At 39.8% G+C, this 16,086-nt stretch overlaps 4 protein-coding genes across 4 annotated transcripts; 3 read left to right on the forward strand and 1 right to left on the reverse strand.

Annotated features, from left to right (window-relative positions):
• The first annotated feature begins 1,066 nt into the window (after positions 1-1,066).
• Positions 1,067-2,211, forward strand: LOC104932941 (endonuclease domain-containing 1 protein). The gene is made up of 2 exons (XM_010748282.3): positions 1,067-1,412; positions 1,618-2,211. Exons 1-2 carry the CDS (start codon positions 1,119-1,121, stop codon positions 2,209-2,211), a joined length of 888 nt encoding a protein of 295 aa, XP_010746584.3. The 5' UTR covers positions 1,067-1,118.
• A 1,178-nt stretch (positions 2,212-3,389) lies between these two features.
• On the forward strand, positions 3,390-4,916 carry si:dkey-85k7.10 (endonuclease domain-containing 1 protein). The gene is made up of 2 exons (XM_010748281.3): positions 3,390-3,713; positions 4,283-4,916. Exons 1-2 carry the CDS (start codon positions 3,390-3,392, stop codon positions 4,862-4,864), a joined length of 906 nt encoding a protein of 301 aa, XP_010746583.2. The 3' UTR covers positions 4,865-4,916.
• Positions 4,917-5,015: 99 nt separating this feature from the next.
• On the reverse strand, positions 5,016-6,567 carry ufsp1 (UFM1-specific peptidase 1). The gene has a single exon (XM_010748278.3). It carries the CDS (start codon positions 6,436-6,438, stop codon positions 5,683-5,685), a length of 756 nt encoding a protein of 251 aa, XP_010746580.3. The 5' UTR covers positions 6,439-6,567; the 3' UTR covers positions 5,016-5,682.
• Positions 6,568-6,962: 395 nt separating this feature from the next.
• Positions 6,963-10,021, forward strand: LOC104932938 (zona pellucida sperm-binding protein 3). The gene is made up of 8 exons (XM_010748280.3): positions 6,963-7,360; positions 7,600-7,727; positions 7,853-7,956; positions 8,074-8,251; positions 8,479-8,596; positions 8,799-8,890; positions 9,057-9,172; positions 9,345-10,021. Exons 1-8 carry the CDS (start codon positions 7,061-7,063, stop codon positions 9,431-9,433), a joined length of 1,125 nt encoding a protein of 374 aa, XP_010746582.3. The 5' UTR covers positions 6,963-7,060; the 3' UTR covers positions 9,434-10,021.
• Positions 10,022-16,086: the final 6,065 nt, after the last annotated feature.

The raw sequence follows: 16,086 nt of genomic DNA on the forward strand, positions 1-16,086 counted from the left end.
CAAATTAGATATACTGCATGTGGAAAAGGTGCTAAAACTTACAAAAGCATGCAGCACAAACAGGCCAGAGGTTCTGTGGAAACGTTTTCTTTCTGGGCAGTTTGTATCATCTAGCGGCTTGAACATGAGTACCTCTGACATTCTGTAGTGTACCCTGCATTAGTCATTATTCTGCATTTCACAGGATGATCAGTGGATGCAATATATCATGTAAGAAATGTTTCTGGCCCTCAGTAGTGCCTTTACACACTGCATCTTCATGCATGACATTGGAGAGTGCTGGTTAGGTTAGGGTTCCTGTTCCTGTGTGATTAGATTGGATTATGAATTTAAATTAAAGTAAAATGATAATAAAATAACTTTACTGCATGTTAGTATGTTTCTATCTTTACTAAAACTGTGGAATTGTAAATAAAGGTTACTGATTACTGACTTACTAATGTATTAATACTGCATGTTTTAATGTTTTTAACACATCTGTAAAAACACGAATAAAATACAATCAAATAAAAACCTGTTTTGTTTCATGCATAATATAATACTAAATTTCATAGTATGGTCTCTCTTATTTTGCATACTGTATGTTACAACCTTTCTGGTTTGAATGTGGCAGAGGACAATAACTGCATGCCATTCTTTGATTTTTAGAATGTTTCCCATCAGTCTATATTGTGCCTTTATTCTCCCTTAAATTCAAAGAGATGTAGTATTTTCATCATCATGATCATGATGATATGAGTATATACTACTTTTTCCAGTGCGTTATTGAAGCTACATCATATTTTCAATTAACATGTTTAAATCAAAGATTTAAATCTTATAAAATTCTAGACCAGAATTGTATAAAATGCCGTGAATTCAAGGAGTTCTTGACTGCAGGGTTTTAGGTAGGATAGCCTTTTCTACCTTCTTCCCTACCAATGAGAGAAACACTGATGTCTACAGTAGCTGTTCCTCTTACTGTGGGTGGATCTGCAAAGGTGTATTGTTTTGCATATTGAGTCCTGATTACAGAGAGCAGAGTGTGAAACCTGAGTTGGCTGTTATACCGAGCTCCATGGGCAGATATAGAGAGGCATTCCATCGTTTGTAGAAGCTCACCGAAACAAAGCTTTAACATGGCATTTTGGGCGCAGATGGCTTTCCTGCTTGTCAGCATAATAACATCAGCAGTAAGAGGGAAAGTGGAACAAGAGCTGTCTCCAGAGTGCAGAGAATTCCTCTACATGGAAACACCACCAAGTGGACTAGAGCACCACTCACTTCAGTTCATTTGTCAACGTTACAACAAGAAGGCTCGCTACGTGACACTGTACAATACTGTGGACCATATACCTATCTACTCTGCGTACACTTACAAACGCTCAGATGGGGAGAAATGCGTGGATGTTCCATGGATGTATGAACCACAGGTAAAAAATAAAAAAAAGGTTGGACATAAGCATGAAAGTCTTTTAACATTAACAGCGTGCTGTAATTTTTCTGTACTGCAGTCATGTTAGTATAGTATAGTCATGTTTGTGTATAAAAGCTTTTATTCATGCATATGTTGTGTAATTCCTTTTTACCTATGCTCATTTGCTCACATGCACTCAATCTATCCGTCTGCCTTCACAGCTCTCCACATTATCTGATACAGATGAGATGCAGCCTTTCCCACGTGGTTACATGCACATGAATTTTGAAGATAGCCAAGCTGTTCTGGATGACTACACAAACGCCATCCTTTACGAGCGTGGCACCCTCAACCCAGACGAGCATCAGGATGATCCTGACGACAAGGCGTCCACCTACACCCTCACCAATGTCGTGCCTATGGTGCCTGACTTCAACAACATAGTCTGGAACAAACAGGAGCACATCATCCGCAAACGGCTTAACAATTACTGTCGTGGAACCGCTTACATTGTCACAGGTATCACCACCTCGGGGAAGATGATCCGCCGGGAAAACATTAATCGTGTTGCAGTGCCCACATACCTGTGGTCAGCTTATTGCTGTATTCACTATGACCACAATGCACCTTTTAATGAGCGCTATAAGTTCCCATCTTTTGCTCACTATGGCCTTAATGAAGAAGATAACAATGAGGTGGTGGAAATCTCTGTCCAGAAGCTGAAGGAGTTTCTCAGGAAAACAACTTTTGTTGATCAGAACTTTCAGATATTTGTAGGTGACTGTATCCCACCAGCATCCAGCCAAGCTAAATAAGCAGATATTTAGCTATGAGGCAGCACATATTTTGACTTGTCATAGTAAGAAAAGCACAAATGTTACTGATAACATTAACTATAGCTCTAATCAACTGAGCACCTGTGCCTTTCCTGCTGCAAAAATGACAAAAAATGCTGATGTGACAAAGGTCTATAGTATATGGAAGGAGCTTAATTGCGCCATACAAAACACAGAATTTGTATCACTGGTAACAATGCACACAATGCAACTGGACATTAGTCTCCCTGCTTTGTCTAATTTGCATTAATAAAATATTTAAAATGTGTAATTAAACTGCCTTTGAAGCTTTATTTTCAAGAACATTCCTCTGATATGTTAAGTTTTTAGTGTTTAATAGCTTTTATCAGTCACAAAATAACAATAAACTGAAGACCTCTTCTGGTATTGATACCATATTTATCATGTGTATGCCTATGTAAACCTTGTATTATATCTCCTACTGGCTAACATGAAACAATCACATAGTATAACTATAACACCAGCATTAACATTGATCTCAGTAAAATTCACCACACTTTTTGTGAGTTCACTGCCGTTGTAGTCCTTATGAGTGTACTACAATCTCTAGATCATTGGAAAAACAGACTGAAGAAACATGCCACAGATGAAACAGATGACTGCTTTACATTTGTCTAAAAGAACTGTAGTGTAAATAAGAGATCCAATGACCTTCTCTTCTCAAACGCAAGATTGATACCTTCAGTTTCTTCCTGATCTACATTTTTAAATTTCTTTCATTCTCCCTCTGTAACCCTGTCTCAATACAAAACAGAATGAATGCAAAATATCATTACTTAAGCTGTTTGTGCACAACTTAAAAGGACAGTTCTCATTTTTCATAGCAGAGGGTGAAGTCATTTTCCTTCTCTGCAGTGCATAGTAATAAAGTGCTCTGGATGCTTGATAACATTCACTACTTTTGAATTACTGCTACGACATTTGTGGCACTTTGAATATATGGAAAGGACTTTACAAAGGGAGTCCAGTTTGTTCAAAGTAAAGGTGTTGAGTCTGACAGAGCTATAGCAGAGGCTGCACTTACAATAGTGAATTTGCAGTGGTGTGTTAGGGGTGAGACAGACACTTACGAGCGGACCTAGTGAGTTCTAAAAGGACGTAGACGTTGTAAGTTTGAGGAACAGATAGCTTTCGTAATGGTACCCACATCAGAAAATTGTGCCTTAACCCTGGCAGCTGTTGTGACCGTGCTGACCAGTGTGTTGCTGCAGGGGGCCCAGGCAGGAGTGGTGGTGGACTTCAACCATGCTGAGCGCTGTAAGGACTCTCTATACATGGGCACTCCACCCCGAGGCTACCTTAGCAACTCCTTTAAGAAGATCTGCCAGAGATACGAGGACAAACCCCACTATGTCACCCTATACGACCCCCAAAAACATATCCCCATCTATTCTGCCTATACGTTCAAGAAGTCAGACGGGGAGAAGAAGGTGGACTTCCCTTGGATGTTTGAGCCCCAGGTGAGTGTTCTCTCAAAATTAATCAAAGTTGAAATGTTACTTTAGAATTATTACAAGTCTGAGTTTCAATCCAAATCATTTGAAGGTAGATGTGCATTCTCTGCACGTGTAGATACGACATGTCTGTCTTATATTGTGCTATATTATAGTTTCATAACATATATGTAAATCTGTTTGCATTTATCAAGGATTCCTTCATGTCTTTAGACACATAAGACATATAATCAGAAATGTTTCATATATCCGCACAGAACGAGCAGTTCAGAGAGCTGGGGCAACTTATTTTACTGTTATAGGCAACTCAGTAAGCTTGAGATATGCTACTTTACTGGCTATGAATGATATTTCAAAGAGATAATGTTGCCTTGACCTTTTATGATCTAGTCTAGTATGTAGTTATGCAAATTTGTCACTAGCCACTCACATGTTGCACTTGTCACTTATATTCCTTTGTGGACGTGACAAATTGTCTGATTGTGAAAACATCTCTAAATTATTGTATGCTTTTAATTTTCAGAAGTAAGTTATAAGTATAAAACAATTGTGCTTCCCCTTCTCTCTCTTTCTAGCTGGCTTCAGAAAAGAGCAGCAGTAACATGGAGCCCTTTCCACAATCTTCAAGCATGCATATGAACTTTGAAGACAGCCAGGCAGTCCTGGAGGACTATGCTGATGTCGTTCAGTATGAGCGTGGCCAGCTAAATCCTGATGAGCATCAGGCCGACCCTCTGGACAAAGCCTCCACCTACACCTTGACAAATGTGGTACCCCAGATCAGGGAGTTCAACATGGGTCCCTGGGCAGAACACCAGGACATCATCCGCAAACGTCTCAACAACTACTGCCGTGGCAAAGCCTTTGTGGTCACTGGGGTGACCACCTCCGGGCACACCATCCGTCGCAACAACCTGGACCGGGTGGCTGTACCTGAATACATGTGGTCAGCCTACTGCTGCACCGAGTTTGACCAAAATGCACCATACTTTGTGCGCTATAAGTTCCCTGTGTTTGCAGCTTATGGGTTGAATGATCGTGTCAACAACCACATGGTGGAAGTTCCTCTCAAGAACCTGGAGAAATTTCTTAAGGGCAGGATGGATGTGGACAAGAACTTTCAGATTTTCTATAACGACTGTGTGCCAGATAACTGAGATAACGTGGGTGTGATCACTGTTATAATTCAGGTTTAGAAGTGTTACCACAGTCGAAAAGTTTGGTGTTCTTGCAGCACAAAATATACATAGAATGTGCTGTCAAATGAAATGAGATATCTTAAACAATAAAATTGGGAATTTATTGGAGTCTGTTTGATTATGTCCATTTTATTATTTTTCTGATCAGTTTTTAATTTCTTCAGAAAATGTCAAGAAATGGTAGCTCTATCACAATATCTCAGTCTAAAGATTGCTTGTTTTGTCACAGTAACGGTTGAAAATGATAAAAATGACAATCAAAATATTTTTTTAAAGTTGCAAATCTTTAAAAAAGATGGAACCAGAGAATCGTCACCATCTATATTTGAAAAATAAATTCAATAAAATGCAGTGTGACAAAGGTGGTAATGGTGATTTTCCTTTTTAAATATTAACAATACTGATTGTGCATACTGATACTACTACTCTCACTAAACCAATAATTTTTTTGAATTAATTATTGATCACTGAGCTTGGTTTACATATTGACATCACGGAGAGAACTGTGTGTGTAATACAAATGAATTCAAACTAAAGCATTTGCTTTTGAAGCAGAAATCACTGAGGGAAATACTTGATACATACCCAAGAAGAGTTTAATGAATCATAATCATTAATTTCATCCACAAGATGGCACTACAGCCCCAAAGCTGACACTGCAGTACAACCTCTACCCTAATAAAATATTACATCCAAATTAGAAAACCAGTTTTCTGAAGTTCATCCGAACAAACAATAATTCATCTGCCTCTCTGAATTAGAAATATGTCTTTTGCTTAGTTCATGTTCCTTTTTTTGGCAGTCTGAGGCATACATAAATTATAAAACGAAGACTGATCCAGGGATGATACTCTTTTCCACGCCACCCAACCCCGCTTCTGCAGCTCTTGCTGCTCCAGCTGACACCCATAGTAGTGAGGGTCAACGACAAGCAAGTAGCTCCCTCTATCCCCAGAGCACACCCCCAATATCCCTTTAGAGGAGTTGTCCCTGTCCCCTCCCATCATGACCGGAGATCCATGTTTCTCAAAGTGCTGATGGAGCTCCTCCACTGCAACATGCTCCAGCTCTGCGCCTCCACCTCTGACATGCACCAACTTACAGGGGACATCATAGAAATAGTCAAGGACCAGGGAGGCTTCAAATGTCCCGATCCACTCCCTGGAGCATGAAAAGGAGGCTGGTTTGTCCCCCATGGTGACCAGGGCTTGTTGGATTTCAGGGAGGCTTGGTGGAGGTCTGTGTTTGCCCTGAAGTGGAAACCAGTTTCGGCAAAGCCAGGAAGCCACAGTCTGAATGGTGCGGTAGCCGCATCCCCAGCCTCTGTCATCTTGCCCATCACAGCCATAGTGGAAGTAGAGGTAGTCTCCTTTTATCAGAGAACATTTCACAGGACCTGTGAGTGGATCAGGAAGACCACTGTGCACGTTCATTGATAAGGTTTTGCTCTTCTTCATAACCCCTCCCTCTTCAGCTCCACTTCCTCCCCAGTCAATCTCATCAGATTCGGAAGCTACAACCTTTTGCTCCATTTTTTTACTAATTATTCACACTTCAACATTTTACCTGATACGTGTCACTTCAAAATGTTTCCCAGCTGTTTACCTCCGACAGTAGTCTATTGCAACTGCAATAACTGTCCCTTCGGTACATTTAGACGCTTTAGTTCCGCCTTAACATCGTTCCCACGATGATACGTTCACGAGCGTCAGCTCAGCTTGACTCACAAATATAAATAAACAACCTGTCGCCATGATTTACTAGTTTGAAAGCGAATTTATTTTCGACCATTTATTTCATGTTGGAGATGTCTGAATTAGTGTTAGCGGTTTAATTGTGGAAAGAAAATGCGCACCGGCAAATTTAGCTTTAATACTTTAATTTAGCTTTTACGATTAAGAGTTTTTGTAGTATAATATTATGCATTAAATTATCATAAAATATTTAGTTGTTCCAAGTCCTAGCATATGCTTTTTACACGTATTTACATTTGCATACATGCATTACATTTATTTCTGTGTGTGTCAGACATTGTTTTTTAGCAGTCCCTGAAGGCGGCATAGGTGCTGTTAAGTGCGCGCGAGCCAAAGCCATCTGCACACACCTGGTTGTAAATTGACTAATTGACGCTATCTTGTTTTTTTCTTTTTTTAAATGGCGCCTCGTATTAAATGTATTAAACCATTCGCCTCCTTATTCGCATTCTTGTTATATGTGTGCGGAATTTCATTCGCTGAAAAAACTGTCGGGCTCGAAATAAAATGCGGAGAAGCCAAAGTGAGAGTCACCGTAAAGAGACACTTTTTCGAGGAGAGACTCATTCCCTTCAAACCCGAGTATCTTCGACTCGGAGCAAACTCAACACGGCAGAGTTCGTGTGGACCAAACGGACCCACGTCTGAATCTGAAATGGTCATCTCCGCAGGTCTACAAGAATGTGGGACTGAGTCCAGTGTAAGAGAAGGGAAGGGGGGCGGGCACACCCCATTCAAAACTCTGCTAGACATTAAAAGCTGAATACTGAATAGTTATTGTATCCATGAGTCTAATAACAATAATGCAGCACTTTAAATTTTTTCCACTTTAAGCTTTAACTTGTGTGTGCTACCCTCATACCATTTATTTTGCAACCATAATACCAGAAATAGAATAACTTTTCTTTTTTTCTTTTTCTTTTTTTTTTTACTATCCAGGTTCATGGTGAGTTTCTTGTGTATTCCAACCAGCTGGTACTGTTTCCTGCTGTGGTTCCCACCTTTACAGGCAGTGCGATAGTTCGAGGGGCAACTACTGTCATACCTGTTGACTGCCACTATAGAAGGTAAGGCTGATGCCATATTACTGTAGAAATCATCACTTGTGCAGCTACAGAGTACAATTTTGCTGCATAACGTTGTATAGGAACAAAGTCGAGAGTTGTGTGTCTTTATCTTTGTGCGAGCACAGAAAGCAGACGGTGAGTGGAGAACCATTAACTCCAACCTGGCTGCCCATGACATCCACTGTCAGTAACTTTGGCCTTCTGCACTTCTCCCTTCGTACCATGGCAGGTGAAATCACTATTTCATTGAATCTAGGCAACAGTGAAATATAATCTCTGACAATTATGTATTAGGTGGAATTCATTTGACATTTGGACTGAAAACTGTCTGTTGTTTGCTTTGCAGGTGGTTGTACCTCTTTACGTAGTTCCTCAGTGTATCAGCAGGGGGAGGCAGTGTTTTTGGAGGCCAGGGTGGAGGCCCCACTGCATCCTCCTCTTACTCTATATGTCGACTACTGTGTTGCTACGCTACAGCCTGACTCCCTCTCCTTGCCAGGCTACAAGTTTATCACTAAGCATGGGTGAATCTTTCCTTCTGACTAAAAACAAATAAGTAACTCATTAATATAATACTAATTTGTGGACAGTACATAAAACTTATGTCACAGCAAGAGCTTAAGATATCGCACAGTGCACAGTCAGAGAATTCAAATGTAAGATTAAGTCAACCTTTATTTGACTACACATCATGTCTATGTTTGATGCAATTTGTGGAATAATTTCAGCAACTATTGCTCCTCTATTACAGATGTCTTATGGACAGTGTATTGCCAGGGTCGTCATCTAAATTCCTTCCTCGAGAGCAAGTTAACAGACTATGCTTCAGTGTCGAAGCCTTCCACTTCAACCAGCAGACAAGGGGACCGGTAAAAACTCCTCATTGTGCAGCAGCTGGTTCATCGCTTTCTGAATGATAATTGTCTTAGGAGTCACATTCCATTTATTGAGCTAATTTATTACTCTCCTTGTGTGTTGTTTGTCCAGCATTTAACATGTGTATTTTTAACGGATCATTGTAGTGCTGGATTAAATGTACAATGTTAATGTGATGTGGCTTTCTTTTTCTAGATGTTCATCAGCTGTCACCTTAGAGCCGTTCTGAAAGGAAGCTCACATAGCCACCTCGATAAAGCTTGCTTCTTCCATAGGCCCACATTCAGGTCAGACGGACAAACTCTTAGTGAGCTTCAGATGCTAAATCAGGTCATTTATATTTGGTCATTATCATATGACATTAGAGTATAGCATTCACTGATGTAAAGTATATTCTGTTAGCTGGGGCATCACAATTGAGGTGTATTACCAAGATGTTTCTGTGTCATTCAGCTGGCATGCCATAGAGGGAGACTCTGCTCTGTGTGAGTGCTGCGACTCTGAGGACTGCTTTAGACAGACTGAAGAAAGCAGTGACCACACTGGACACACACCTCAACCAAATGCAGGTTGCTCAGCCGTTTAGAACAATCTACACATTTTGCTGGTTATTTTTACTAGACGTGCTGAATTAAAATGATAGCATGACCGTAGCAACTTGTATGTATTTGATGTATGGAACAGTACAGTAGCCTGTGCAATTACATGGTCACTGATCAGGTTGTATATGTTTTCTGACAGAAAAGAAGCATGAGGCGGACACAAAAGTCGGGCCACTTTACACCCTACCACGCTCCTATCGGACAGGCCGTCTGTCAATCATTCACTAATGAGCCTTTTCACAACTCACAAATAGGTGGGTACAGGCACTGTCAAAACCAAGACAAGGTGTATGACAATAAAGCATCTATCACATACAGTTTTCTCATTACTTGTAAAGTTTGGATTATAATGATGGCAAATTCATTTCATTTGCCAATATTTTTCTGGATTATAAAAAAGTTTAGTTGGAAGCCATGGGATATAAAGCAACCGGCTCTACTAATTAATATTTTAGGTAAATACAAAAGCCATTTAAATGCGGGATTTATTCTTTGTTACTTTAAAACCCTGATGGTCTTTTGCAGCACTATTTCATTAAAGCCATCACAACAGCTCCCTCATCGACACTGCCAACAGACAGAATATGTTTGCAGAAGAGATGAATAAACTCATGTAAGGAGGAGAGTTATGTGTTCACCATCGCAGTGTCTTCACATGTGTTTTGCATGCTATATGTCAATGCTGTGACCCAGTGCTGTTCTGCTTTTACTAAGGATGCTCCTAAACCAACGGGTTAGTCATTCATGCTTACTTTGAGGGTGTTGTACCTGACCCCAGGAACAACAAACAAAACAACACAGGCCTTTTTTTACAGTAAAATCTTTGTACATTACACTAAAGAATATATGTGAATGTTATATTTACAGTAGGGACTTTGACTTATTTTTCATTAATTATCTCAGCATTTTTAGCATTTTTTAGATGTCTTTGAGATGAAGTAAGAAATCCTGTTTACAAATGTGTGTCTCGTCTGAGCCACACCAGTTAGTTCATGACTGAAGAATGGGTGGTTTTTCATTCAGCCATGAAAATTGATAGCCATGAAAACAAACCCATGAGGAATTTCCACAAAGAGCTTGAGGAACTACAATGGAACCGAAAATATCTCTGAGGCAACAAGCGCACTAGAATAAACAGACACTGGAGTAAGAATGGGACTGCTGCAAGTCATGCACTGTATATGCTTTGCACTAGAAACACGTCTAGTCCCGTGAGAGGAAACGTGACAGACCAAATGGGAAACCTTGTAGATTTCAGGACCACAGTACAAACTGATCTGTATTCTCGAATATAAGCCATGCAATGTAATAAACAATTCATAAGAGGGTCTTTTTCTGGATCTAGCCTTTCATTCATCTAAAATGATTGTTCCAAAAGCCCAGGGTTCGAATATGACCTGTGGCTCTTTTCCGCATGTCATTCCCCGTCTCTCTCCCCGCATACCTGTCACTCCTTAGCTGTCTCTATTAAATTAAGGCTTGAAAAGGCCAAAAAAAATAATCTCAATAAATAAATAAATACATTGCTCTACAGATCAGCTAAGAACAGTGTTATTATCTGTTGTAGGGCAGGAGTAGTTGAAACTGAGCAGTTACATTAACTTTTGTGGCATAAGGTATGTTGTGAGGTTGTGGTTTCGACAGCTTCATGATGCTAGTTATACTTAGAAACGGCAAAGAGACCATTGGTTCTTTTTTATATTAATGTAGTATTGGGATTAGGGTTACAATTGACAGTGTGTTTTCTGTAGAGATCAGTGGCTTTTTATTTGTTTTACTGTTTTTGGTTTTGTAAGTACAGACAGACAGACACACACACACTTTATTGATCCTGAAGGAAATTCAAGAGTAATATAGAATAGTAGACACTTTTGTGGCAAATCTCTTATTCTGCCATATTTTCATTATGCTTAACACAAAAAAAATTCAATCAGCTGATTTTTCAGTTTAGCCATCTCTATCATCATATTTACTAATATTCCAGTAGCTGGAATGCCTCCCAAGTCTGTGTAAAGGCAATTCTGAGATTCCTTAAATTTGTTAGAAAATAGTTGCTGAAAACCTGTAAAAAAGACTTTGAATGATATATTACTGAAATGCAGAGTTAGAGGATAAAACTGTTTTTCACCAGTTTTCAGTGTATTCAGCGGACATGCCCCCACAGTCCTGGAGCTTTGACACCTAGTTTCATAAACCTCTATGGACTGACAAACTCACAACACTTATTTGTTCTTACTTTACGTTGACTTTGATAAATCATTTCTTAATTACATTTCTAGGTATTAAGCAAATTTCCATCTTCCTATACCTCATGTATGGTATTAGTTATATGGTCAGTGCTTTCCTCTGTTCTATTAAATGTTCTGTGATGCAAGTGTTGGTCTTGGCATGGTTCATCAGACAATGTTTTATGTTTGTGGTTTGATGTCTCCATTGGTTGGCACCTTTCAACATAGAATGGAAACAATCCAACATCAAGGTCCATTTTTTTATTATTTATGGGACAGCCAAAAAAGATCTTGCCCTGATAATGCTAGGGGATTAAATCAACAAACATAAAGAGCTCTCATATGTCACAAAGAGGAGCAATTGACTCTCCTCTTCTTCAGAGTAAACTGCAGTCAGTAGTCAAACCACGTGCTAGTAGTCAAAGGCAATTCGACTCCCTTACTTCCTTTTCTTGAAGATGTTTTGCTTCTTGTCTAAGAGGCATTTTCGGTTCTGAATGACTAGTGGGAAGTCCCTGGAGTTTAACTGTCAGATTCACACCCACACTGTGGTTGGGGTCATGTGTGGTTTGTTGTGTCTTTGTCATGCCAGTTATGAAATCTTTTCCCAGACAGTTTAAGACCCATCAACACCTCGACTAATGTGAATCCAACGACTCTCACATGATGTCCGGGGAAATGCATCTGGCCCCATTATATTGCTTTATTGCTACTGGATCACTCACCTCTCATTTGTTTGCTTCTCTTCCATGTGGTCCACAGAGTTCCTATTCTGGGCAGAACTCCCAATTATTTCGTTGCCCAATTGATAAGTGTCTGCGATCGGGGAGCCATGCACATTCCGACAAGGTACACAAGAATAACACTAAATACTCAAAGGGAGGGAGGGAGCTGCAGTGTTGTAACAGGAAACACCCACTTTTAAATGTGGTATTCAGTCAAATTTGGTATTTAGTAAGTCAGAAATTAAATTGTGGTGAGCATGTTCCTTTATAGTGCAGGCAAGCCGTGTAGAGTTGATACAGTAAGAGAAAAAACAAGGTTGGTTAGATAAGCAAGCAAATGGCATTCTAGTTGGATGCTAAACAAGCAGTGAGGTTGCATTGTACTATACAGCTTTTATTGTTTTTCTTTCATTTCAAATGGAGAAGGGTCAACTAGAGCAAGGTCCATGGGAGATGTTGAGCCTAGAATAATGCTTTAGTGTTTTCTCCACCTCCTATGGCTTTAGATTTTTTAAACCACACATATAAGGAATAATCAGATTATCACTTAATGTTAGACAATTGTCCCTTTGTCTATCAGGCTTATGTTGCCAGTAAGTTAGTTATTTTTTTATTGTTGTTGAACACAAATGTGTAAATAACCCAAGATGACAGAATAGGAGTCTATATCAATGTGTGCAAATCTAAAGAGACTTGTACAATATGTATATATTTATGCACAAATTGAATAGAAATGGAGGTGAAAGGTTGAGGTGGAATATTAAACCTGCAGTTTCAAACAGCGCAGGGAGTACAGTCAGGTCCAGGAAATAGCAGACAGGGCAGCCAAAAAGCGGGTGAAGAGCATGTAGTGGAAATGACAAGTGATGAGAGGCCCTCTGGATAAGAGAAGGTGTGAGGCTAGGGTAGCTTAGCCAGAAAAAATACCACACAAGGCAGCTTGGCAACAGGGAGAATACCAGATAAAAGAGAAAAAAAAGATAATACAGCCAGAGAATTGCTTACAGGGCAGCAGGAGAACAGGGGACTATCTAAAGACCTATAAAACATGTTCTGGGGTGGTAAAATAGGGGCAGTATGTCAGAGAGGGATATGACGTTGTTGGTGTCAGAAGGTTCAGTTCATGTCAAGAGCAATGCTTTGTAAATGAACCAGAATTTCATTTACTCATGGGCCAAAAGACAGCATTTGGGTAGAAGAGGTTCCTGTCCTGGAATGCTCTCAGCACTTAAGGCCATCACCATGGGATCATAATAAGTTCAATGGAACAACACCTATGGAACATCACTGTGGATGTCTGTAAGCTGAAACAATACTTCCGACCTCTCAGTGTCTACTGTCTTGGCTCCTGCCTTGGCTCCTGTGTCCCTCACAGTCAGTCCCCCCATTCTTTTATGTCAGCTTCCTGTCTCGTGTCGCGCCAGAGGAGTAGACCTAGCTGGCTGTGAGCCAAAACCTGGATAAGAAAGCGAAACACACACACACACACACACACACACACTACAACGTAATAGCGGTGCACTGCACTATATTTTCATTGTTTGCATCACCCCTGGCCGTCTCTGTTTATTAACTGGTGTGAGGCACAGGGAAAGATCATTTGGGTTCATCACCAACTTTACATCACCCCTCCTCTTTCATATCATCCTAAATTCAATAACTGTGTTCCATTCCAACCAAGGAGTCACTGTGACTGGACCCCCCCTGCCCCCGCACTCCCCACACATCCCTCACCTCCCACCCCAATCCCCTGCCCTGGTCACGGAGCATGGCTCGCAGCACGTACCTTGTCTCCCTCTCCTCTCTCGCTCTCATGTTGGCTCAGACTAAGCAAACAGCCCTTTAAGCAAACAGTGCAACAATCTGTCCACATTGTCTTTAGCTTAACATGCGGTGACCATGTTTTAATAAAGCTGACTCATAAGAGTAGATATGATAAGACAGTAGATTTAAATATCTAAACTTATAAAAGAATGTTTAAAAAATGACCATCAATAATATGATTAGAATATGTAAATACCAGAAAAAAAACATTGTACCCAGTTTATATTAAAGGTCCTCCATTTAGGGCATCACGTGGCTTCACATTTTTAGGAGTATGGCAACCTTAATTCTTAGAAAGGGAAAAACGACTATTGATAAAAATTTAACCATGGCTCTTCTTTAGTAGTATTTAGTAATGTATCAATGTCAATAATCTTAGTCTTTTCTTGTTGATATTGACGTCATACACAATATTGTAATAATTTGTTTTCACAGTTCAAATAGTTTTCATAAATTTCTATATTATATATATGTATTATTATTATATGTACACACAATTTAATCTGTGTGTACACGTGTGTGCGTACGTCCCATGCATGCGCCGTCCATCGGCTTATGAAATCCTAAACATGCAGACGTGTAAACCTTGCAACTGTTATCAGTGTTTCCAAGTATCTGTGTGAGTAAAGCTATGTCTGTCATTTTGCATGATGGCTCCTGGTACTGCATATGCAAACATACTTTTACTTCCTGTCTGGTGGAAAAGCCTCCTGTAGCCTCTGGAAGACCCCCCCTCCTCCTATGACACACAGAGGAGACTTCCAGGAAATTTCGATATATTTCCATTACTCTGTCTATGATCCTGGCTCCAAAGTGGCTGTCAAGGGTCATGGTGAGGACATGGGACTTAAACATGTGCAGAGTATAGAATTACTGTAAGAAATCTTTGACTACGTCTGCCCTGAATCTGTGGATGGTTCTAACTGGATATTCATAATTCACATTACATAATATTAACTTTTCATGAAATGATATCTAACCACATCGATAAATGTAATGAAATGCACTCCCATGCTCCCATGTTTGTCCTAGTCCCATTTGTTTCATTGTATCATGAGGAAGTCAAATTGAGAGAAAACTATTCTAAGAATGTTATCATGGATGGACTCCAGCACTTGAGCTGTACATGCTTCCTTGAAATAACCTGCATCTTCCTGTAGCAGATACTTTGTTTTGATGATGCCATGGATGAGCCACTGCGGTAACACTTTATTTGGATAGATACTACAGATTTGGGGAGTATTTGTAACATTTGAATACTAGTAGAGTCAACAATTCAACTGTTTGACCAATAGAAATGTTTTCTGATATTACACCACAGTGGTAAAAACATCTTGTTCAGGATATGTTCATGAATTGTTGCATATACTCTATATATATTATCTGTTAAACATCTACAGACAAAGCAAAACAGTTGAAATGTACAAATACTCTCTATCCTATCTGTAGGCTACACTGTCCAAATAAAGTCTACTCCATTGCTACTCACCACGTACCTGGGTCGGGGTCAGTGTCATTTTGTCACATAAAGTTCACTGAAATGTCTTTTTTACCAGAAATATGATTTCACAAGAGGAGGTGGAGAATTTCAGTAATGTGTTTTCTGAATTACAATTTGATTTCAGACAAGGCTGCGGTTCCTCTGAAACATTTCTCTAATGCCACTCACTGTTATCTTCCAGATGAAACAGTAATGTTTAAGATCAGCGCTGTTGCAAGGTTTCTATATTGAGAATCGAACATCTGGTGGAAAAGCTGTCAGAGAAGTTCAGTACAGCTTTCTTTGAGCCAGTGTCTACTGGACATCAGACCATACCACAACTAGATGTTTGACAGAGAACATCTCACATTATCAGGGCTTAATTCACATTCTTTTCATTGACCAGCGGGACAGTTCAGTTCATTTGCCAATTATCAGAACTGATCATGATCAGGAAATCCCAGAGGAAGCCATAGAAGTTAAGTGCTCACACCTTCCCACTGATATGTGGAACCTGGGAAGTGAAATTCAGTTTTTTAAAATGACTTCTAGCTCATTCTGAACTGTCATGATCACTAGAGGAGCGCTTTCATGGTTTCAAACATCATCATCATCATCATCATC

Source organism: Larimichthys crocea, chromosome XIV, assembly GCF_000972845.2.
Source record: "Larimichthys crocea isolate SSNF chromosome XIV, L_crocea_2.0, whole genome shotgun sequence".
Lineage (NCBI taxonomy): Eukaryota > Metazoa > Chordata > Actinopteri > Sciaenidae > Larimichthys > Larimichthys crocea.